Here is a 26,295-nt window from a genome sequence, read left to right as displayed (position 1 = left end):
GAATGTAACTTCTTTACATTCTATTAGAATGTAAAGAAGTTACATTCTATTAGAATGTAACTTCTTTACATTCTATTAGAATGTAACTTCTTTACATTCTAATAGAATGTAAAGAAGTTACATTCTATTAGAATGTAACTTCTTTACATTCTATTAGAATGTAAAGAAGCTACAGTGTATAGAATGATTCTGTTGAAGTTATTCCTTTTTTAAATGTTTTAGACGAGTCACTAATCACTTTAGAAGAGTGATGATAGCTGATTTAACTTACAAACTCCTTTACATTCTAATAGAATATAACTTCTTTACATTCTATTAGAATGTAAAGAAGTTACATTCTATTAGAATGTAAAGAAGTTACATTCTATTAGAATGTAACTTCTTTACATTCTAATAGAATATAACTTCTTGTAAGAAGTTACATTCTATTAGAATGTAACTTCTTTACATTCTAATAGAATGTAACTTCTTTACATTCTATTAGAATGTAAAGAAGCTACAGTGTATAGAATGATTCTGTTGAAGTTATTCCTTTTTTAAATGTTTTAGACGAGTCACTAATCACTTTAGAAGAGTGATGATAGCTGATTTAACTTACAAACTCCTTTACATTCTAATAGAATATAACTTCTTTACATTCTAATAGAATGTAAAGAAGTTACATTCTATTAGAATGTAACTTCTTTACATTCTATTAGAATGTAAAGAAGCTACAGTGTATAGAATGATTCTGTTGAAGTTATTCCTTTTTTAAATGTTTTAGACGAGTCACTAATCACTTTAGAAGAGTGATGATAGCTGATTTAACTTACAGACATGAGATTGATCTTCTCATGTCACTCTTTATACAATGATATAAATTCATCCCCGTTTTATTGATATCTTACGAAAAGTTACTCCTCATTTTTCGTGCATTTTTCCTGCAAAATTCCAGCAACATGAGTCTGTTTTGGCTTGTTACATGCATACTGTCTTTTCAAAATAAACTTCCATCTTCACAGGAAACAACTAAGGTTTAGGCGATGAAACTACTTAGTTAGGTTTAGGAAAAGATCGTGGTTTGCGTTAAAATATCTACGGAAGTGGCGTTGCTTAAGTACGGAAGTCACGTCACAAATAAATCAACATTGGCTTCTCGTTTCACACACGGCACAAACTGCGGCCTCCTGGAGGAAACACCAGTGTTAGTTTGACCATCCACCTCTCCTCATTCCACCCGTCCTGAGTGGAATTCTACTCATCAAATGATACGATTACAAAGTCGATCATTGATCTCCGGCCTAAGGTGTTCTGGTACCAGGTACACTTATGAGCCACCTTATGTTCGAACATAGTGTTCGTTATGGCCAAACCGTGGCAAGCACAGAAGTCCAATAACGAAGCACCATTCGGGTTCAGATCGGGCAAGCCGTTCCTCCCAATCACCCCCCGCCAGGTTTCTCCGTCATTGCCCACGTGAGCGTTGAAGTCCCCCAGGAGAACTATGGAGTCGGTAGGCGGCGCCCTTTCATCCTGGGCATCACTGGGAATCAAAACGCCGCGGCTTTGAGAGCTCTTGTTTGCAATTGTGCATTAACGTGATTAACCAATGATTTAACTTGCTGCTAGGACCACTGGTTCACCAAACCTGCTTACTTGCAGTCTGTGTTCCACCACAGTCCCCGACGCTGGTCTCATGATTCATTTTTTTATAAAGATAGATTTGATTTTGTAGCGAGTAACGAAGGTTTCAGGGGAAATGTATCGGAGTAAAAGTATCAGTTTTCTTTGCAAAATGTAGTGAAGTAAAAACAGAAATATAAATAGTAAAGTAAAGTACAGATATCCAAAAAACGACTTAAGTATGGTAACGAAGTATTTCTACTTCGTTACTATACACCACTGGAAGTGACCATATTTCGACTGCGGGGGAGTGACGTAGAGACGCCGTATACGTCTCTGGTAAAGATTACAAGGTAGCCCCGCCCTAAAGCATCCCCTGCTTTATGGTCTGTGTGACTCTAAATGGACCATAATGTACTAAATGAACATCATGCTGTATTGAAGAAGACTTGAAACTAGAGATTGAGAACATGAACTCATGTTTACAAAGTTTACTGAGGTAATAAATCGAGAGAAGTAGAGTCACTTTCTCATAGACTTCTATACAACCTGAGGAGTCGCCCCCTGATGGTCAGTAGAGAGAATGCACATCTAAGGTACTTCCGCATTGGCTTCACTTTTCAGAACCGGACGTTGCCACCTGGCAAAAACATTTCAATTACTAAGCAATTACAAAAAGCTTCCACAGGCTGATAAAAAGCACTGTTTAATCAGGGCCTTAAAATGTTTTCAATATATCTTTCGCCAAATCAACTTCATTATATAAGGGTTTCTTTTCAGCTAGTTTCACTGCCCCCTAGTGGCTGAGAAAAGCAATGAATGCACCTTTAATCACCTATGCCAGGCTTTGGTTGGGTCAGATTTGTTGTGGCTACACCATTATAACCTACACTGCTATTATACACCAAGGCAGTCTAGATGAGAGATGTGAACAGTTATGACCACAATGATATTTTAAAGATCCATGTTCCCTCCTGACGGCATGCTTAGTGATGAAACGGTGCCTAGAAAAGCACTGACCATGTTTCATAGTGTGTAATAGGCCTTTGTTATATAATAGTCCACCACCATGGCTACTGTAACTATGGCGTGTAAGGAGCTCCCTCCAGTGGTTGCTCACCGCTCGTGATGTTCAGCCGAGCAGAGTTTGCAGAATCCAAGCATGTGTGACCACCTGTTTGCACAGGAAGCAGCTGCACAGTCACCACACTTGGCTGCATTGTAAATGCATGGCTGTGTATGTGTGTGTGTCTTTGACCACATCTGCATGTCCACGCAGAAAGTAAATGCAAATATACATTTTAAAACGGGTAGCTGTTGACCTTTAGACCATGCTTTTGTTGACAGTGCTAGAATTTCTCTGATTAGCATCAATATTTTTGTGACAATATTCAGGTTTTTGTTTTGAGTATTTTAATGCCTGCAAAGTATCACGTCACTCCTCCGGATTATGATTATTCTCGATAAACCTCTAAAGTGCATAGACACTTTACTCTGAAAGCTTCACACCAACATATCAGTCCAACCCCAAGTGTGATCTATGTGATAAAAAAAAAAAATGTATTGCAAATGAGAGGTTTGAAGGAAAGACAAGATAACTAAAGCTGAGTTTTAATTGTGTAAAAAAAAAGGGGGGGGGAGGTGAGAGAAGGCAGGAAGAGAGGAGAAAAAGGGGGGGTGTGGGACATTCCACAGTTTGAACAGGGGAGCATCTGGAGGTCTTTAAAGGAGAGGGGAGGAAGGAGAGGAGGAGGCTAACAGAGAATCTGCTGAATATTTGGGCCACATCTACAGATTTGAATACGCTGACATGAGCAGATGATGACATCTATTGAACAATGTCTTAACTTCAGCGCTTAACAAAAAAAGAAGAAAAAAGGAGTAACGACACTAGGCGGGACTGTCAACAGTGGGACCAGAAAGCATGATTGCATGAGACAGAAGTTGCATGAGAGTCTGTCTTGGACAGAAAAGAAAAAGAAAGACAGAAGAGAGAGAAGGGGAAGTCTGACCAAAGTGCTCAGCCGCTTCCTGCCTGACGATCAGCTCAGGAAGTTGAGGCAGAAACGGAGGGGAGGGCTAACGGAGAAGCATATTTTCCCTTTGCCTTTTTTTCCTTATTCAGCCCTGCTCCGATTCAACAGCAGGAAGGAAAAAGGCAGGGGAAGGTGGGGTTCTTGATGGAGCAGAGAGAAAGAGAGTGACAGAGAGCAGCCGAACACTTAATCTGTGGAAATATGATGGAAGCCAGCGTTGTTTGCAAGGACACAAGGTGAGTGTGTGAGGGGTCTGTGACAGTGTAGCTGGGTGAAAATACAGCGGAGGAACTGTACTCCGTCGAGACAGTGGAAAGGGGGGGTTGTTGAAACTGCCACGGAGGGGAGAGCGGGGGTCCGGGGGTTGAAAAGTTAGACAACCAGAGCAGGAAAAACAGATGTGATGACTCAACGGCTGATATTTAGGTCAATACCTTCTCGTCAAATCACATTTCTACTCCATGAATTGCTTGCACGGGGGAATAAGAGCAGTTGAAAGTTGTTACTGACCACTGAAAGGGCAGATCAGACCGTTATAAGGCCTGTGAGGATTTGTAAGCATGTTTGATTTCTAATGTTCGCAGCCGTGAGTTTGAATGTCACTCTTTACAGTAGAACAGCCTCAACTTTAAACTGTACTTACATTAATTTTGTGAAAGAGCTAGTGCCAGGATTTTCTGGAACTTTGTTCCAGATATGTGGAGCAGAAAAACTGAATGCTGCTTCTCCATGTTTAGTTCTGACTCTGGGAACAGATAGTAGACCGGTCCCAGACGACCTGAGGGATCGGGATGGTTCATAAGGTAGCAGCAGATCAGAGATGTATTTTGGCCCTAAACCATTCAGTGCTTTGTAAACCAACAGCAGGATTTTAAAGTAAATTCTTTGTTGGACAGGAAGCCAGTGCAAAGACATCAGAACTGGAGTGATGTGATCCACCCTCCTGGTCTTAGTGAGGACTCGAGCTGCAGCGTTCTGAATCAGCTGCAGCTTTCTGACGGACTTTTTACAGAGACCTGTAAACACACCGTTACAGTAGTCCAGTCTGCTGAAGATAAATGCGTGGACACGTTTTTCCAAATCCTGTTGAGACATAAATCCTCTAATCCTTGATATATTCTTCAGGTGATAGTAGGCTGATTTTGTAATTGTCTTGATATGGCTGTTCAGGTTGAGATCTGAATCCATAACTACACCGAGATTTCTGGCTTGGTTTGTGGGTTTTAACATCAGTGACTGAAGCTGAGCGGTGCTTTTCAATTGTTCATCCGTGGTACCAAAAACAATTACTTCTGTTTTATCTTTGTTGAAGAAAAAAGAAAATTGAAGAAAATTCTGGCACATCCAGATGTTGATTTGTTCAATGCAGTTACCCAGCCCTTGTATGGGATTATAGTCCCCTGGTGACATAGTTATGTAGATTTGTGTGTCGTCTGCATAATTATGATAACACACTTTGTTGCTTTCCATAATCTGAGCTAGTGGAAGCATGTAGATGTTGAACAGAAGAGGCCCCAGTATTGAACCTTGGGGAACACCACATGTCATTTTACTCAGCTCTGATGTGTAATCAGCCACAGACACAAAGTATTCTCGGTCCTTCAAGTAGGATTCAAACCAGTTAAGTGCTGTGCCAGAGAGTCCCACCCAGATGTTTAGTCTTTCTAGGAGTATGGCATGGTCGACCGTGTCGAATGCAGCACTGAGATCCAGTAACACTAAGACTGAACTTCTGCCATTGTCTATGTTTAAGTGGATGTCGTTGAAAACCTTAACAAGAGCAGTTTCAGTGCTGTGGTGCTGTCGAAAGCCTGACTGGAAAACATCAAAGCAGTTATTTACGGCCAAGAAGTTGGTCAGCTGTTGGAAAACCGCTTTTTCAATTATTTTACTTAAAAATGGGAGGTTTGATATTGGCCTATAATTTTTCATCGTTGCGGAGTCTAAACTAACCTTCTTTAGGAGCGGTTTAATAACTGCAGTTTTTAGGGCTTGTGGGAAGACACCTGAGAGAAGGGATGTGTTTACAATATGTAAGAGATCAGTGGTCATGCAGTTTGAAATATTTTTGAAAAAGTGTGTCGGTAGAATATCCAAGCAGCAGGAGGATGACTTCAGATGTTGTATAATGTCTTCTAGGCTTCTACAGTCGATTGAATGAAATTGTGTCATGATATTTGAATGGATGTTATTCAGAGATCGGGACAACACATATCCTGTGGTTGGTGTGGAGGCACTGACTGCTTGTCTAATTTTCTGAATTTTGTCAGTAAAAAAGGAGGCAAATTGATTGCATGCCCAGGTGGATTGGAGCTCAGCAGCTACCGACACTGGAGGGTTTGTTAGCCTGTCGACGGTAGCAAATAAGGCGCGTGTATTGTTCTTGTTTTTGGTTATGTTGTCAGAGAAGAATGACTGCCTTGCATTTCTAAGTTCCAAATTATAATTGCGAAGTCTCTCTTTATAGATGTCACAGTGAACCTGGAGATTAGTTTTTCGCCACCTGCGCTCAGCTTTCCGACACTCTCGTTTCTCTATTTTGACCAGCGTAGTATTTCTCCAAGGAGATCTTTGTTTACCCGAGACAACCTTCACTTTAGTGGGTGCAATGGTGTCGAGGCTGAAACTCACACCCCACAGAGAGAAGGCCGGAGCACGTGTGTCCGGCTGCTTTGTGCAGTCGACACGCTCCAATAAGAAATCTACCAAGACTGGTTTACAATTATAAGGAATTTAATTCCACTGATGAAAGTACGATTACAGTTAAACATTGGAGTACAGACTCCTACGAAATATTACAATATTAACCCCGTTTGGAAAAAACTACCTCTGGTCCCAGGACACAGCCGTCCCGGAGATCCACACGCTAACAGAGGCAGAAAAACACTTTCTAACCCGCCCACATATTCGTTCACGACTCCTCCCCTTCCGTCTGTCTCCACATCTCTCTCCCTGAGCCGCTAACACATTCAATCCCCAGTTATGGCTTAATTCCTTCTATGATAATCCTTCAGTATATAAGCTACACTTCTGCAACTTGGCAGAAGCTTCATTTCTTTTAGCTCCTAATCTTACAACACTTTATGTTTATCTTAATTATGCATTCCCAAAACCCTTATGTTTATGACTAATTATGAATTCTTAATTATGAATTATTAAACACTTTTATTATATCTACTAACTACAGTTTTTTGCTCAAATTTCTTACAATGGCATCAATAATATTTTTAACCTGACATGTATTATAGAGCTCTGGGTGAAAACCTATGGCTACAATATTTTTTTCCTCCATTTCTGATTCAACAACGTCAGGACGTCAGTGATGACAGGAGGAGAATGTCAACGCTCATAGGCTTTTGAGACACAGCGTCATACAAATTTCTTACTTGAGTTGAAAAATGTCAACTTGTGAATGAGGCTAACGTCTTGTTATACGCGCCATTTAATTCGCCTCATTCGCGCTGTTCGGCTTGATTTCACATATAGTCGCGTTCATTCGCGTCTTTGCACTGACTTTGGATGTAATTGGATGTCAGCTTTGCGTTTGATGTTAAGTAGTAACCAATGGGCTTGGGGCTGAATGGTAGAGACAAGGTCAGGACATTGGGAAGTATTGAGAGATGGGCCAACATGTTGGAATAGATGGCAATAAGAAAAATATATAATCGAATAATACCAGCTCTATCCTTAAAACTTGTGTCAAATTGAGACCACACTGCAACAGCAGACCATCTTTCTGTTTTGTGCCATAAAGCAATATAATGCAGCAGATTCCTTAATTTGGACCCGAGAGCCCCCGGTGGGGGTCTTTTTTAGAAAAGTGTAGCACTCAGCGTGTCGTAGAAAGCATTTTTCACGAAGAAAAATAATTATTGGCCCAGACATATTAAAAAAATAGCCGAAAAAAAAGTCCATCATCATACCAGCCATTGTAAACACTGCAAACAATTATACATGAACTAAGATCATATCTGGAAGATATCGAGAAGATTTGCCACAATTTTGGCCCAAAATCGACGAACTATGATCGCTGTATGGCTCTCTCATCACGGAGCATAGATCGCACATGGCGGATGAATACATGAATCAGCCTCATGATTCGACCCGGAAACGAACAGCGCCGTCGAAATAACACTCTTTCAAACAGTTCAAAAGTTATGGGTATATATGCCAACATCAGCCACAGGTCACGACAAATAAAATTTAGTAAAAAAAATTACATTTTGATGGATTAGGAGACGAAAAATGGATTTATTCCACCGGATTTCGGCGCAGCTGTGACCTCCATCTTGCCCTGCATGTGTGTGACTGAGATCACTCTGCTGGTAGAATGAATGACAAAATGGCAGGAGATTCTGTGAGGTGGACCAATCCATGTAGGGAGTTGGGTTCACCCAGCATTTTCCGATTTTTTGTCAGTAAACAGACAAGGAGATTGTCAAACACCCCCGCATGGCTCCCGTTGGACTATCCCACATCGAAAAAGGTGTTTATTGTGCAGATCGAGCAAGCACAGCCCATTCTACAGTCACACAGACACAAATTATGATTCATATATTTTTAGGATTGACAGATATGTCATAACTGCTCAAAATTATTCCAAATGGTGTCAAACTGCTTTATTAGGATTATTGAACACTCTTAGTGCATAGTAATAAAAGTGAATATATAGTTAATATTTAGTTATGTAGTATATAAAATTATAATACAGCAATGCAACTGCTGGTTCCGAAAATCAAAATTTTGCTTGAATCAGACCATTTATGCTGGCCTGCTTCCAGGGGCGGGCTGGCCATGGGGGATGCCGGGGGTGGGCCGACGGAGTTTTGGGCCCACCTCCATTACTAACCGGCCCTCGCGCTGAGATCGCCGACCCCGACTCTATTCTATGCTTCACAGAACACGTTAAATTTACTCGAATACTTAAAGTCAAGAATCGCTGACTGAGATTTATACTACTCCTCGCGATCTGTATTCACACTCATGGTTTCCATCTGCGAGCCGGCAGCACCCCTACACACACACACACACACACACACTCACACACCCAGCATGCAATCTGCCCCAAAGAGGCGGGTATATGAAGCAGTTTAGCCAATGATGTAATAATAAATAAATAATTATATATATGTGTGTGTGTGTGTTTTATATTATAGTGAATATTATATGATATATATATATTATTATGTGATATATATAGTTCATTATATGATACAGCATATTATTATATGATTTATATATGATTATATTATACTGAATTCCCTGTGTGGGTGACACAAATAAGATGTCCTGACGTGTTTGTGAAAGTGTTATTTTCTGCTTTTTTTCATGTTGGAATAAAAGTTAAATATTTAACTGTAGAGTAGTAATACGTGTTTGATACCTTAATTGTTTTGCATTAAATCATTCTGGGATGTTTGCTGACATTGATTGGATGTGGCACAGCCCTACCTAGAACATGTTCCACCAGCTCCACTGCGTATAACCATCTGATACTAGCCCAGGGTTCAGCATATTCATCTAGCAAACTATACCTACCTTTGAGTGTTACAATAGCCAGTATCATTTTATTCAATGTATCCATTCAGGCAAATTGGTGGATCCAAATGTTATAAAAAAAAAATATATTATATAATTTCTTTGTCGTCATCCAAAATAATGTTCAGTGTATGGGTATTTTTCCAAGTAGGCCACTGACTGGTCGATACGTGCAATGCATTGAGTGGGCAACGCGCCGTGTATTGAGTGGGCCGGTCTGACAGTAAACTCCCGGGCCACTTTTTTCCCCCAGTCCGCCCCTGCCTGCTTCACTCAATCGAAGTAAAATATGTTGTGGGGACATGTAAAACGTGTTGTTCTATGTCTGTGGTGTATTTTTAAGCTTGCAGTTGCATTATAAAAATCAAGAAAAGTTCAATACAAGTGCTTTTTTTGAGGCAAACCTGAAACTTTTTCAATTTGAGCTGTGCCATAAGTGTATCAGTTATTAACCAGCAACATACACACAATATTTACACAATTGAACACATCTCACACGTGTTATTTATTGTTATGTATTACACCATCATACACCACCAAAAAGTATTAAAATAGACCTTGTAGTTAGAGTTCTGGACTCTCTTGAGTATGGGTATGCAATTTTCGAGGCGAGGCCTAAAAATAGGGCTAGGGCCCAGGAGGTTAAAGCAAATGGAGGCCCCTGGCCCTCTCAACAACGGTCTCAACAACGGTTTCAGTCATTCACAGTTATAAAACACATCATGTGTCACACAACTGCATGCAGCACACGGGGTAAGCTTCAGCTTTTACTGAAGTGTTTCTGCAATCCGAGTCAATGATCCAAGTCCTGGTGACCGGATGCTCGTTTCTGGAGGAAAACTGAAGCAGAGACGAGATATAAACAAATCCTCCACATGTTGTTTCCTTCGCTAACCTTTCGCCTTTTTTCCATTTACAGCCACGCAAGCCCTCTGACAGGATCACTTGACACGCCATCCATCCCCTCTCCTGCCTCCGTCCCTCCATCTTCTCCCTTCTCTCCACCCTCCCTGCCCTCCTCCAACCCGCCGGTCCGGCCATGTCGACCCAAACCGCCCCCTCCCATGATGAAGTCCTCCCAGCTCCCCTCGTGCGCTCCTCTACCTGCATCCACTCCTCCAACCCTCCCTCCCCATCTACCCCCCATCTCCAAACCCCCTCCTCCTCTCCCCACCATCTCCAATCCTCCTCCCCCCCTCTCCTCCAATCCTCCGCCTTCCTCTGTTCCTCCCCCTCTCTCCCACAACCCTCCTACCCTTTCTCTTCCTCCTCCTCTCTCTCCTACTCCAGTCTCTCCTGCTCCCCTGCTTTCTCTGCAACAAACTGTCTCCTCTGATCTTACTCCCTTCTTAACTTCTCTTCCTGCTCAATTATTGCCAGCAATCCCATCCTCCTCCTCCTCATCATCTCCTCCTCCTCCTCCTCCTACCCCTGTTATCCCACCATCATCTCCAACTCCTCCATTGCTGAGACCTATAGATCGACTGGTTGCGAGTGTCTCTGTATGGCAGCCAAAAGGACTCAGCCAAGACCAAACCACAAGTATAATGGAGAAAGAGATGGCTGGGGTGAGACACACACACATTTACACACTGTTCAACTCTTCGAATTAGAGTTTATATTAAAACCTCTCTGGAAAAAAACATTGAGTTTTGGACAAATGTTCAGAGCCCAATACTCAAACCCTGTAGTTTGGTAGTCTAAGAAATAGACTTGAAGTGTTTAAATATTCTTCGGATTTCCGTAAAATGCGTGTATGTGTGTGTGTATATATATATATATATATATATATGCTTAATATATATATATATATTAAGCATATATATATATATATATATTAGTGCTGGGCAACGATTAAAATATTTAATCGCGATTAATCGCAAGGATTTTTTGCGATTAATCACATTGTTATGGCAAAGTTCAATAATGAATTCAAAAGTAGTGTATTGCCCTCTTGTATTTTAAAAGTACTGCTATATGAACAAAAGGGCAATAACATTTGATTCACGAGATGCAGGTAGCATGTTTCATACTTAATGTGAATATAATTCATACTTTGTTGGCATCTTATTCTGAAAACCGGAAGTTCGTCTGAAGAAACCGGATGTTGTCTCACGTTAATGTTTCCGCTAACTTTCAAAGTCCTTCACTCGCTCCCGATCTGTGCCGTTTAAATGCGTTTACCGTGAATGTCAGCATATAGGTGCACTAACATGTTGTTATCAGAGCTCCTCCGTGCTTTGTTTTTATATGCCGCTGTTTGCACTGTAGCACCATCAGCTGTTAACCGCCAGCTGAGCCCTCAACATGTTCAGAGCCGTGTGGAGGCAATAGAAATGCTCTAAATTCCATATTTAGCACCTTTAAAAATACACCCAACACTACTTTAGTTATTGACCTGTCGTATTTCATTTGTTTAATCCATACACAAACAGAACATTAAAAACCCCAAATTGTGGTTTTTAGTTATGCTGGGCGTATTAAAAAACTGTCTAAAAATAGTGACAGCATGTCGCTCCCTCTAAAACCACAAATTGCCTTTTTCTGTTTGTGTACGGATTAAAGAAACAAGATCCAGCATGTAAGAACAACAGCGGGCTTTAGAGATGTTGGTAGATGTACTTTTAAAGTCAGGACAAAGCCAGGCTAGCTGTTTCCCTTTGTGTCCCATCGTTACGCTAAGCTAAGCTAATTGCCTCCTGGCTGTAGTTTAGCTTCCTACTTAATGAGCTTTATGTCAATCCTCTCACTCACTCTCGGAAATAAAGTAAATAGGTGTACATCCTAAGATGTCAAACTATTCTTTCAAGCTCAAGTAAAATATGAATTCATTATTCATATTAAAAATTGAAAACATTAATTTCCATGTTTAGATATTGAATTATATGCTTGACTGTAGACAAAGTTAACATTTTTGTATGACCTGCTGTTGACTGACTAAAGAAGCTCAAGCTTACACGACTAATTCATTAGAAGTTTGACAGCTGAACATTATCTCAGGTTCCTCTCAAGGCATAGTCCTTTCCAGGACTCTTCTTATGAATCTACAGTTACATGTCATTTTCTTTCTGCATAGGAAACTATGGGACAAAAAATATCAGCTTTTAAAACCCATATTTGTGGAACTTTAATACAGGCTGCAGTAGTTGCATGCGTTGTTTTTGCTGTTGTCAGCTTTTCCAATATGAAAATGTGATACAGTATATCTGACATTTTTGTCACAAAGCAGTGCATTTATGTTTGAGGCTTTATGTACATATTTGATTCAGTACTTTTCTGTACATGTTCTCCATTCTGACCTCAGAGTTCTAACCACATGTCGTCGTTCGCAGGCGTTCCTGGTTCACGGCACAGAGGACAAGGGCACGACGCTGTCAGTACGCCTGCCTGATGAACAGGAGGCGCCGCCCGTATACAAGCTGATGGTCAAACAACACAAGACATGTGCGTTTTACAAACTAATGCAAAGAGCTACTGTGGAAATACAAAATGCAAGATATGCGTGGCAGAGCACAGACAGCAGAGTGGTTGGTGATTCACTCTTAATGTGTTTTCTGTCACAGTGCTCCACTTAGATGGTTCCTCTCTGGTGTTTGATGACATCTTCAAATTAATCTCGTTCTACTGTGCCAGCAGGTAACACATGTACTTGTATACACACACACACACACATACACACACACAGACTTGTGTTGTGTCATATTATTAAACCTCGCTTCCTACACTTAATGCTGCTTTTTTTTTTTACTATCAAATCCACCCAAGGGACATTCTGGCCATCCCACTGAGGTTACCCAGCGCTATTACCATGGCAACTAAGAGAGAGGAGCTGGAGGTCATCTCTGCTATGGGTGCAGGTCGATAAATCTACATCATTAGCACATTGAAGTTGGGTCACTGCTGCTGCAAAGAGCTGGATACAGCAATGGAAGACAGAGGATAAAAGGAATCGCATCAATACAGCTACTCAGCAGAAATGTTTAAATGAAAATATATGTGACGGACAACATGAATGATGATATACAGACACAGAATGTATGCATTATATCATTTACCGATCTTCAAGGGTGCTTAAGTAGGTGCATTGTAAAGGAATTAATATGCACTTATTCAATTGTAACTGTCAAGATACTTTGGAATTTTGTTCGCGTTCTAGCCGAGAGTTCGAGTAATATCTTACCAAGATCTGTATCTTTCTGTTCAGTATGAAACTTTTCAAAGGTCAATAATGAACCATGAAGCTCAGTCAAACTGTAAACAAATGTTTTCATATGATATTCAATATGAGACGGACGAGAGAGAAATATTTGTAAAAATCAAAAATATCAAAATCCTGATAAAAGCCACTTTTTTGACACTGACTGCATGTGTTGCAGATTTCTGGATGTCCGATCTGAACCAGCCGGCGAAGGACCAGGACCTGGCTTTGGATCAGACCCACAACAGACTGTACTTGTATGTCAACCCAGTCACTATGGAGGAAAGTGCCAACAAAGACCTAAACCACTCCACTATCTCCAAACTTGATATCGTCACCGCTCAAAACCTTACCTCCTGCCTGCAGAATGGAGAAGTCTCACAGAAGACCAGCACAGAAATCAAAGGTCAGGCCAAAACCACTCCCACCCAGGACATTAAATACAAGCGCCCCCCACCACGACCCCCCAGCCTGGGCTCAGGGTCTGGGATGGGCCTCCTCTTCTCCTCTCCCCCCTCGCTTCACACTTCACCTCCAGCAGCTGAGAGAAAAGAGGAAGGAAGGGGTGGAGCGGGCGAGAGAGAAGAGAGGAAGTCAATGTCAACATCACTCACTCCATCGAGGCCTCCTGTCCCCCTGCAGAGCCGAGCCGCTCCCCCGCTGCCTCCTGCTCCTCTCCGTCGCACCTCCTCCAGGAGAAGCACTGACCGAGAGGTGGGAGAGGGGACGGAGCGAGAGAAGGGACAAAATCATGCAAAGAGAACTGAGAGAGAGGAAGGAGGAGAGGGAGGGCGGGAGAAAACGGGAAGTAAATCAGGTCAGCTGGATGAGGGGGTTGAACAACAGAACTGTAGCCAACCTCAAGAGAGTGAGGTAAAACAGGACAGAGGAAAGAGAGAGACTGAGGATGAGAAGGAGGAAAAAGAGGTGAAAATGGATACAGAGGAGCAAAAACAAAAATCCAGCTCCCACTGTGCGCCACCAGTGAAAAAACCGTCCCGTCCAATACCTCCGCCGAGGAAGAAACAGTGTCCCCCGGACGCACCAGTGTGCCCCAACCAGGCAGGAGGAGGATCAGCCAGTCAGACTGCTGGGATGAGAGTGCCCCCTCCCTCACCGGCAAGGCGTCCAGATGTGTCTCTGTACTCGCCACAGGGGGGTACTGTGCTGGTGACCGATCCAGACTCCTGCTCTACCAGCAGCATGGAGGAAGACGGAGAGCCGAACCAGGAACAGGAGCAAAACCAAAAGTAGGTCTGGGTAAGCTGGTGTAGAGAAGCAAAGTCCTGGGCTCTGTTCAAAATCACATACTAACCTACTGACAAACTTTTCATATCAACCTACTATTCATACCAGTGGCGGGCCATGCATTTTATACCTGGGCCTTCACCGCTGGTCCTGCAGCTGAAATACCACCTTATAACCACATTGTGGCGCCACAGCTCATTTTAAAGGCTCAACTATGTACGTCTTCGGTACGAGCAAAAGCCTAAATTCAGGAAAATATAATGTTCTCAGATGGTCTGGCTGTGGGATCCACTGTCATTCCTTAATGACCCAAAGACATTACATCGGATTTTACTTTCACAACTTGAACTTTGAACGTACTGCTCTGCAGTGTCTTTCCTCCTCTCAGCACCCTCTAGCATGGCGTTTGAACTTGAACCAGTGTGTGACAGAGAGAGATATATTCACAAATTCGCGTCCATCGCAGATTCGCGCCGCGACAGTCTCATCGCGTCTGTGCATAGACTTTGTATGTAATCTAGACGCGCGATTATTTCGCAGAAGTTGAAACACTGGTTCAAGTATTTATTTCCTGATTCAACAACGTAATGATGCCGATTTGTACTTGTCTTCTCCGAAGACATCAACGCTGATATCAACGCTGATAGGCTATCGCGCCACAGAGTCACGCGATTATTTCGCAGAAGTTGAAACACTGGTTCAAGTATTTATTTCCTAAACATCTCATCGCGTCTGTGCATAGACTTTGTATGTAATCTAGACGCGCGAATAATTCGCGACGCGTTTGGTGTGAACGCAGCACGAGTCACGACGCTGGACAGAAATCACTGAATCAAACCATGGTGGAGAGAGTTAGCCATACTCGTCACACGTAGAAGGGAGGAAGACTCACTTTACATGTCTTTTCCAGTCGCCCTGCAGAAAGCCGCAGCCCCAAGGCAGCGGTGAGGAGAACCCCCACCACTGTTATGTTGGACCGAGCCTGCTACCGGCTGTCCACCGTCATCACCGGCCTCATCAGCCACGACCGCCGCCTCACACAGCGCCTCGTGGAGCTGGCCAGGGACCCTCTGAGCTACTTCGGTAACTTGGTGAGTGCACACCAGGGAGAAAAAGATCTGTTAAGGATTTTGGATTTCAACATTCAGCTGATTTGGATTTCTCTGGACGACAACAACAACAACAAATCTAAAATACAAATGGAATGAAGCTTTCATGTTTTGCATTCAGGTAAAAGAGCACCGCGCATTCACCTTGGAGACCATGTTGAAGCACTCCTCCTCCACGGAGCTGTTACAGGAGATCAGACAAATGATGACTCAGCTGAAGAGTTACCTGCTGCAGAGCACGGAGCTGCGAGCCATGTTGGAGCCACAGCATCAGTATGCACAAGATAAACTGGGTAACTTTAAAACCTCTTTCAATTGATTTCTTAAAGTGTTGTGTGTCTGTGGGACCAGCTGTATGTGGAATATTGGAAAAAAGTTGTGTCCTTTGTATATCTTACCTCTTTACATTGTCATTCTTAGCCTGTGAAAAACAGTTGTCATGTCTTCTGTCTCTGCAAAATATAAGGGGTAATCTCAGTTTGGGTTTGTAAACTATGACATTTATAACAGAGCCTGTGTGACAGACGGCATTATCGACAGGGACAATCTAACGAAAAGATACTATTGAGTTGCATTGTGGGAACTGTAGGATCCTGCATTTATGGAGCTTGACCTGAAATTCAAGATATCTTGGCCCCTGCTGCTTCGAATTTCGACCATTCATGTTTTTATCTGTCGCTTGTGAGTCCCACTGGTTCATGGCAGTGCAATACTACAATCGCAGGAGTGTCACTTTAAAGAGCCTGAAGCTTTTTTAAGTACATAATGTCTTTAGCCCGTGATGAGGTGGATGAAAATAGAATTTATTAATTTAAAGCTGTTCAACATTGTCATAACTACTAATTATCAATGTATCAGTTTATTCTAATACCTATACAGTCTAATATAATCCAATAGAGCAAACCTGTAGTAGTTGGAGGTTTTGTGAAGCCATTACTTAGTGCTTAGTTTTTGTAGACACTGTGTCACCGAAGGTGTTGATTCAACTGCATGGTAATTTCCAAGAAGGCAAAATCGAAAATTTGAAACAGTTTGAAGTAATTGTCTATGTGTGTGTCCGTGCAGAGAGCATAGCAGAAGCTGCTCTGTGTAAGAGCGTACTGAAGCCACTGAGGGAGCCAATTTACCAGAGTCTGGAGAAGCTGCACACCAACGACGGCAGCCTGAAACAGCTGGCCCAGAACCAGGTAGGGCTGGACAGGATCACTCCCGCTGGAGAGGACACACAGCCGCTGTGAAGTACATTTATATCCATACCAGTAGTAAGAGTTGTGATGCTGACAGTGTGTGTGTGTGTGTTGTTGTTCTGTGTGTCAGTCTGGCGTCCTGGGCAGCACCACCACGGCGTTGGGGATAACCACTGCCGTCCCCGAGGCCTCTGCTATGGAGAAGATCAGCATCAAACTGAACAACCTCCATCTAGAGTATTCTCCCCAGAAAAAGATTGAGCTCATGCTGAAGGCCTGCAAGCTCATCTACGACTCCATGTCTGTCAGCAGTCCAGGTCAGACAGTCTTTAACCATTCCACCCTGAATGATATTCTAATATCACTATTGTTTTGTTACCAAAAAAAAGTAAAACAGGAAGTAAACTTGCCAGGTAGTCACCTTGATGTCACCCATTGGTTTGTGGACGATGGTATTGAAGCCTTGAGTTCTGCTTATTGGCCGTAGCCATCTTGGTTTTGACAGAGGGTGGAGCTAAGTAAAATCAAACACTGAATAAGACATTTCTAGGCAACCAAAGTGTTACATTAACTTTCATGAACTGAAAACTCATTGTCAAAGGGTTTAATTTGTAAGATAAAAAAGACAACTCACAGAGCAGACAACAACTTGGTAGAGACCTGTGTTATGGCTCTAAAACCATAGCAAATGTGATGAAAACTCAGGCAAAGAGCTAACCAAACAAATACTTTTAATAAACAAAAGGCCAGGACATTTCAAATGTGCAACAAAAATGAGCATTCTCGTAATGAATGCCAGAAGGTTCAACTACTGCAACACTGCTGCCAGACACTCCTTGCAGCACATCTGGGCCCCATTCCTCGTACGTGGTTCAACTAAGTCGATCAAATGTCCTATTAGCCAGCCTAAATTACCCCGATGATTGAAATCAGGCTATGTCGGTTTCTCCAAGGCTGATCCGCTCTCAAACAGTCTCGTTAATTTGAACCAGACGATCAGGATAATTGCGCGTGCCCGTCCTATGTCAAAAGGGGGAAGCGTCGATCACCGAAACCATGATGTTCTAACAGTACAATGTCAAATAAAGTCAAAGAAAGAGCCTCTTTTTACTCCGCTGACGAGCAGGAGATGATCATGAACGCATATGAGGAATTCAAGACCGAAATCATGACAAAATCTAACACCGCCACCGCTGCGAGGGCTAGACAAGAAGCACGGCAAAATATCAGACAAGTTAAATTCGTAAGTGTTGGGAAAATGTTCATGCATTGTGCAGCAAGAACACCAAAATGCTTTCCGAAAGATATGGTCTCTAACATGAGAGACAAAATCCTGGACATCGTGGCTGACCATTCGACAGTGAAAAACATCATCGTGCATACAGGAAGCTGTGATATTGTGAAACAACAGTCTGAAGTTCTGAAGCGAGACTTTATTGATCTGTTAAACACAGTCAGCTCTGTCAAGGCTGAGGTGTTTACAGTGGAGGAGATGAAGGATTCAGCAGGCTGTTTGCACCGAACAAATGGCTGTCAACTGCATGGACTGACCATTCAGTACATTTGATCAACAATTTCTACTTTTTCTGGGAGCGCAGACATCTTTTTAAGGCACATGGAGTTTGCCTGAACAAGTTAGGGGTAAAACTGTTTACCTCTAACCTGTTTTTCGTCCTGCGTCACCCGTCTGTTCCCAAGGACAAGAGGAGTCTGAACAAGAGATAACCACACAGCATCGCTGAAGAGACCTTACGGGAAGGATGCTAAGGAGAGCCAAGCGGAGGAGTCTCCAACCTCATCATCAGGGGCCGCCACCGATCACCCACTTTCTCCCCCCCTCCAAGAGAAGGAGTCTTTACCTCCCTCACCAGCACCTACTTCCACCCCCCAGACTCCATCCAGGTCCCCCTCCTCTCCATTCACACTCCCCCACAACCACCCTCTGTCTCCCCTATCTGATAAAGGCAATACTTGATATCTTCTGGGTCCAGGCTACAAGGCTAATGACACCAATGACTCTCTCCAGGAAAAGTCGGGGCCCTGTATGCAGCTAGCCTTCTCAATTCCTGTCCTGATAGTTTGTAGAAAGAGAAAGGTGTGGCTGCGAAGAAACAATAGTAAATATGCTAACTTATCAAACTCAACATTCTTTCCTCGTCAGCCTGCCCAAATAAATTGGGCAAAGAAAGCTTTAACCACATTAAACTTAGCTTTATTAAATGTCAGGTCTCTGTCAGGAAAAACATTCTTAATCAATGATTTTATTGTTGGGCACAAACTGGACATTTTGTTTCTAACTGAAACTTGGTTAAATCGAGATAACAGTGCAGCTGTTCTTATTGAATCAACACCTCACAACTTCAGTTTCATGAGTGAAACAAGAGCGCATAAGAAAGGAGGTGGAGTTGCTGTTTTATTTAATGATTCTCTTCAATGCAAGCAGATGTCCTTTGGTCATTTTAGTTATTTTGAATATGTGGCTCTGAATTCCACTCGAGCTGTGTTTTCTTTGAGAGTGCAATCCCCTTGCAAACCGAGGTTGTGACAAAGGATTACATCTCTGAAAACACCAGTGAACTATTTATTCAGAAGTTCTCCTCCACACCAGCCCTCTCTGCATCTCAGTCAATGAGCTTGTAGATAGCTTGAATTCTAAAGTTAAAAATATTATTGATGCCATTGCACCCACTAAAGTGAAGGTTGTCTCTGGTAAGCAAAGATCTCCTTGGAGAAATGCTACGCTGGTCAAAATAGAGAAAAGAGTGTCGGAAAGCTGAGCGCTTAAAAAAGCCTAATTTTGAGCTTAATGTTTCCATACAGTTAATCCATGGGGCTTTTATTTTGAAAGGGTGGGGCTGGGTGGGGGAGGGAGGGGGAGAGGAGACAATCATCATGTTTGACACATATAAACAGAGGTTATTAAATGACAGGCTTCATCACAAGCAGTTCAGTTAGAATTCACTCTCTGGGGCTTTTATTTTGAAATGGGGTGTGGGGTGTGGGGGAGAAGGGGAGAGGAGACAGAATCATAATGTTAGATAAACATAAACCAGTTATTAAATGACAGGCTCATCACAAGCATGTCAGTTAGGATTCATTCTGTGGGGCTTTTATTTTTAAAATGGTGTGTGTATGTGTGTGTGTGTGGGGGGGGGGGTGGAGGAGGGGGGAAAGACCTCTAAAGATCCCTAAGACCTGAATGACTGTATGAGAGACAGAGAGAGAGAGAGGGAGAGAGAGGCGTGTATGTGCGCGTGTGTCTGTGAGTCTGTGTGTTTATAAACATCACTAATTGGCTCAATTGCGAACACCTGTGTGCCTGAAGCCATTTCATGGAGATAAAACAGGGAAACACCTCTCAAACAAATCATCAAAACTCCCATAACCGTAGCTCCTATTGCAAAAAGCTGAATCATGTGGCAATAGTTAAGGGTTTTCTCAACATTGTAAAGTTGAAATGGTGTCTGTAGCTGAAAGTATGAGGAAGTTGAAGGATTTGAAAGTTGAAGAAGTTTAAGAGGATTTGAAAATATTCTCCATAGAGATCCCATTGAAAATAAAAAGCTTAATAATTCAAAAAGTTTAAAGGTTAGAAATATAAAAAGTCATAGCACCCCTCTGGTGAAAGAGCTGAACATTTTAATAGTTGAATGGTTTCTGTAGCTTAAAATATGAAGGAGAAGAAGAGGTGGGACGGAAGAAATAGAAGTTGAATAAAGATTTGAAGAACAATAGTTAATTGTTGGAATGCTGAACAGCATTCCAACAATTAAGAAAAATGTATTCATTGTTCGAATGCCGGGGCTTTTTGGGCCAGTGGGCATCACGTAAATTGTAATTCCAACTGTGGTAACTATGCCAAAGTCACCCCGCATCTTGAATGAAGGTAAACCCAATGTGGCGTTATCCTGTAATTGCCTATAATTGTGTGTGTTTAGGGCGGGCCCACGGCGCTGATGACTTCCTGCCTGTAATGATGTATGTCCTGGCTAGATCCAATCTGTCCGCTCTGCAGCTTGACGTTGAATACATGATGGAGTTGATGGACCCATCGTTGGCACTAGGAGAAGGTGCCCAGTAAATACTTCAAACTGTTTCTCCCCGTTGACATGATTTGTGTTTATCACATTATTGATTGTGTCCTTGTATGTGTGTGTGCGTGTGTGCAGGTTCCTATTATCTGACCACCACCTACGGTGCTCTGGAGCACATCAAGACTTTTGACCAGCAGAGGTCAGCAACACGGCAGCTCAGCAGAGAGGTTCAGGACTCCATCCACCGCTGGGAGAGACGACGCACACTCAACCAGGAACGCATGGCCCAAGGATCTGTGCGGGTACACACACACACACACTCACTCACTCACTCACTCATGCCGCCAGTATTAGAATGTACTATGGCTCAAAGTATGATATGATTAGAATGCAGTATTCATTGACCGATATTTACAAATGAATAAACAGGAAAACACACTGGTAGATGTGTGATGTATTGTGCTTGTATTCTGTCAGGGGAAAAAACTGAAAACAATACATCACAGACGTCTCACACAGACTCCCCTAGAGAAACAAGCTGAGATGTTTCAATACAGATATCTCTCTGGAGCTTCCTGTGTATTTCTGTTGCACAGGACTTTCTGACGGTGTGTTGTCCAGAGATGGGAGGCAGTCCAAAAACTCTGGGTGTCCTCCCCACCACCACGATGCAGCAGCTAGCTGAGCAGTGTGCCGCACGCTTCGAACAAGGTAAATGTCTGGAAGAGGCTGTCGCATGTTGCTGAGAGAACTGAGTTTTTACACTTTCATTTGTATTCTATTCAGCAGAATTCAGTTCCTGGCCTTATATAAAATAACATGATTTGTATTGTGTTATGCTCAAATCTAAAATGATGCAATTTGACGATGCACAAATTGGACAAATTCCGATGCACAAATTGCACAAATTCCGAGAAACAAATAAAAAAAGAAAAGAACTATCAACACTGATCTAGCAGAGGATGAGATATCCTGACAAGCCCCAAAACTGCAGGATCCCACACTTCCCATAATACAACTCAGCACATTATCAGGGTTATGTGACAAAGCTGCTCCACAGTCACAGAAGACATGTAAATGTTATTGAACTGTTTTCACACGTTGCAGTTCCCCTTTAATTGTTTAAGTAACAAAAGTCAGTGTCACATAAGTTAACTTATGACCTCACGTGTGGTTAACTTACGTACGTAACTTAAGTTAGGTCACAAACATACTTATTTTAACCCAAACCATGATATTTCCCTAAACCCAAGTATTTTTGGTGCCTAAAGCTAACCAAAGTGCGACTGCTTCACAACGTTAACCACTCGTTTAAAACCGCAACCGTTCCCTCAGAGAACGTACTGATCTCCTGTCACCAGTAGGGGGCGCTTCTTTAGGAAACGCTCCTGTGGGTCGCATTAGAAACGATATATGTGGTCGTATGGGTTGCAGGACTCATTAAAAGAAAAACCTTCCATTGTTGTCAAGCCGAGGTTGCAATCTCTGCCAGGTATCAAAATGATTGTTCAATTGTCCATCCATCCATCCATTATCCAAACCGCTTGTCCTGTTCAGGGTCGCTGGAGCCGATCCCAGCTGACAATGGGCGAAGGCAGGGTGGCACCCTGGACAGGTCGCCAGTTCATCGCAGGGCACATATAGAGACAGACACACATTCACACCTACGGGCAATTTCGAGTCTCCAAATAGCCTAAACTGCATGTCTTTGGACTGGCAACGGGGAGAACATGCAAACTCCACACAGAAGGACCACCCGGGATTGGGGATCGAACCCCGGTCCCTCTTGCTGTGAGATCACAGTGCTAGCCACTACACCACCGTGCAGCCCTTCAATTGTCAAACTACTTTAATTGTTACATTACCACGAATACTCAGCTCTAAAGACAAGTGCTTTTTGAGTGCCAGTGTCAACAATTTGTTCTTGACTACAACAGCGATATTATCACGTATCCCCTTACAGCGGTTCGTATGATATGATACGAAAAAGTCACTCCTCATTTTTCAAGTCCAGCAACACGTGTCTATTTCCGCTTGTTACATGGATACAGTCTTTTCAAAATGAACTTCTGTAAACACAGGAAACAGTTTGGTGAGGTTCAGGCAAAAAAACTACTTAGTTAGGTTCAGGAAAAGATCATGGTTTGGGTTTAAATAACTACGGAAGTGCTTAAGTACAGTTACGTGGCAAATAAATCAACGTTGACTTCTCGTTTCATACGAGGCCAACAATGGTCTCCTGGTTGAAAGACTGGTTTTTGTTTGACCCATCCACCACCCCTCCTGCCCACCCTGTGTGGGTTTCTGCAGTCTTTATACTTCCTGGTTCATGATTACGTGGATTACATACAAATGTATTTTGTGGGATATCTACGAATTACAGCTTATATTTATTTTCGTAGATATAGCTACGACCGCGGTATGAGAACAGCCTGTATCTACATTGTCATCATTCTCTGGGTAACGTCATGCCTCCTTCTTTCCTTCTCCCAGACTCCTACATGCTCAGTGTCTACATGGATGGTGTTCACCAGCCCCTGGCTCCCACAGAGCTGGCCCTCAGTGTGAAGAACGGTTCCCAACCCGGAGCCTACTGCTTTGTCTACCACCCTGTTGACCAACCCGTCGACCTGCCTCCAGCTCCCCCTGCAGAAAGCTTTTTCCCAGCTGACTTTGCAGCTGTGGACACTGTAGAGCCAGAGGCGCAAGAGGAGGAGGAAAGTCTGATTAGCTTGTAGCCGCTCCAGCATCACAGGGGCAGCAGCTTTATTGCCATGGTAACTACATCACTGTGGACAGTGTTGTTATCTCAGGTCTCACTTGAAATGTTGATCTCAGTGTAACTGAAGTGAACGCGTGCAGGATGTCACAAAATATCGCATGCAATGAACCATGTAGTATGACTCCATTCTTTTGAAATTCATTTTAGATGCACCACCAAACAGCAAACAGAGCAGCGGCCGACTAAAATGACACGAAGACAAAAGAGATGACTGACAACTCAACATGGGGTCTGGAACCCCAGGGACTGCAGGAGGAAATGATTTTATAGAATGTAAAAAATGTTATTGTTATGTTATTCTAACATGCGCATATATGATCATGTTTCTACTGTTTCTACTCTATGATACTCAATGCTACTCTCTACTATGCTCAAGCCCGACAGGGGTGGACTGCACGTTACTGATTATTGGTTCATAAATTGGTTCTGTAACTTCTGTTGTGGGGGGTGTTACAGTAGCAGCTTTATGGACAAAAACTTTTAATGTCATTCCCAAATGTCCAGCAAGTGTGTCTGTATACACATGTGTCTGTATACTAATATGGATTGAATTGTAAATAAACTGTCTTTTCCAATTTTCCAATGCTGTTTCTTGTTTAAGTAGACAACAATGTTTCTTCAGTGTATAATATCTCAGAAAGGGTTCCAATATCAAATAACAATTCACAAATGCTAGATCAGTTAATAAAGCCATTAATAAAACCAACTTCTGGGTTGGTCTTCCTACACACTGGGGCGTTTACGAAAAATCATCCAACCAAATGAGACTTTAGGCGACTAGCTAGCCCCACCGGTCATGTAAAACCGCGTTTGTTGATCGTAGTAGCTAACAGGGCAATACGGACAGAGATGTGTGTTTGGATATCTGTGGGCAAAAACTTTGTTTTCATTTCTAAATCAATGTGCCTGAGGTGTGATTCATTCAAGGGAAACTTTTCAAATGGCTCTGTGTCACTGCAGAGCAGGCAGCACAGCCGAATGACGCAAATAATTGACTAGCGGAGTTTTGCTCCGGCGCTGGCGACGTGCTGGCAGGCCGGGCGCCATGTATCTGACACAGAGCCGGCTGTAAATCAGCAAAGTTTTCCTTTCTCGTCTAGGGAAGTGTGTGTGTGTGTGTGTGTATATACATACACACAATATATCAGTGGTGGGCCGTGCATTTTATACCTGGGCCTTCAGTGCTGTCCTGCAGCTGAAACACACCTAATAATCTCATTATGACGCACAAGCTACGGTTATTTGTTTCTAGGGGTGTAACAATACACGTATTCGTATTAAACCGTTCGGTACGAGGCTTACGAACCGAACAATACGTTTGAATAATACTAGTGCATTTGGAAAATGCAGAAGCTTAAATTGTGGGAAATATAATGTTTTCGGTGGACTGCGCTCACGTAGGAGACAACGGACCTCTCAACTCGGAACAAAAAAAAAAAAAAAAAAAGACAGCTGAGGCACCGCACTTCTCGGAGGCTACGCTAAACTAGCTTAACAAACAATAACTCTGCGCATGACGGTATGCTTCGTAATTAACGGACAATGCATATAGTCCAAATCTATATAATTAACACAATGACAACAACAAACTCACAAGAACAAGTCACATATATTTCATTGCTGGAAATAATGTCACAAAATATCGCATGCAATGAACCATGACAACAGAGCATGACAAATCAATCCAGCAGACCTGCAGCGGAACATACATTCTGCTACACACTCGAGGGCCATTCAGATATTAGATGTAAAAAAACAAAAGCAGTTGACTGACCAAATGCTATTCACTTAAAGACAAACTCCATCCTCCTTTCTTTATTGACAAAGAGTTTAATCCCACAGTTAAATCCCAACTCACAAATCCATTTCTCCTCCTTCAGCCAAAAAAACAAAGCTCGGTAAAAAAAAAATACACCAAGCAAAATGCAACAAATGTCACGTTATCATAATTTCTTCCATATCTTTCAATTTGAACTCTTACTACTCCGACTAAGCCTCTGATGGCTACTTTAAGTTTCGTTTCAGAATAGTCACGTGCTCGCCGACTGACCAATCACAGCACACGCTGCACCTCACTGCAGTGCTGCGCCTTAAAACTGAGCTGCACATAATGCTGACATACTTAGGCCAGCTAGCAGGCTCTGGCACATCAAAGAATACGCCCAACATGTCAAACTAAAGATCTGATTAGTTGAAGACAATGACAATCAACAATATCGTCCCCATTCACTTAAACTGCAAAGGGATGCACTTGTGAGTCTGCAGGCCTCGGGCCTCTCTTCTTACCTAGAAACACAGAGGTGAAATCTGATTGGATAAAAGCTCTACTTAAAACAAGCGGCACTGGAAGCAGAGCAACTGAGGAAGACAGTAGCTGTGCAATGATTTTTATGAATTATAATTAGTGCTGGGCAAGTTAACGCGTTATTATCGCGTTAACGCATTCATTAATTAACGCCGACAATTATTTTATCGCGGGTTAACGCATTTTTAAAATTTATTACAATTTTTTTTTTCTTGAAAGACAAGAGACAATACATATACATAACAACAAGATAATG

The 26,295-nt window shown here is 42.4% G+C and overlaps 1 protein-coding gene across 2 annotated transcripts; it reads left to right on the top strand.

Annotated features, from left to right (window-relative positions):
• Window positions 1-3,428: 3,428 nt before the first annotated feature.
• Window positions 3,429-24,303, top strand: rin3 (Ras and Rab interactor 3). 2 transcript variants are annotated; one of them, XM_079286566.1, is made up of 15 exons: window positions 3,429-3,874; window positions 10,096-10,744; window positions 12,509-12,620; window positions 12,740-12,812; window positions 12,942-13,033; window positions 13,553-14,624; window positions 15,533-15,713; window positions 15,853-16,024; window positions 16,797-16,918; window positions 17,049-17,235; window positions 20,857-20,988; window positions 21,088-21,248; window positions 21,549-21,663; window positions 23,446-23,729; window positions 23,882-24,303. In XM_079286566.1, exons 1-14 carry the CDS (start codon window positions 3,840-3,842, stop codon window positions 23,688-23,690), a joined length of 3,348 nt encoding a protein of 1,115 aa, XP_079142692.1. In that variant the 5' UTR covers window positions 3,429-3,839; the 3' UTR covers window positions 23,691-23,729; window positions 23,882-24,303. The 2 variants fall into 2 exon arrangements, with proteins under 2 accessions (XP_079142692.1, XP_079142691.1); XM_079286565.1 differs by having other exon boundaries at window positions 21,088-21,254.
• Window positions 24,304-26,295: the final 1,992 nt, after the last annotated feature.

Source organism: Melanostigma gelatinosum (assembly GCF_949748355.1).
Source record: "Melanostigma gelatinosum genome assembly, chromosome: 16".
Classification (NCBI taxonomy): Eukaryota; Metazoa; Chordata; class Actinopteri; order Perciformes; family Zoarcidae; genus Melanostigma; species Melanostigma gelatinosum.
The sequence above is the reverse complement of the archived record's forward strand: the minus strand, read 5'-3'. Positions and strand labels throughout refer to the sequence as shown.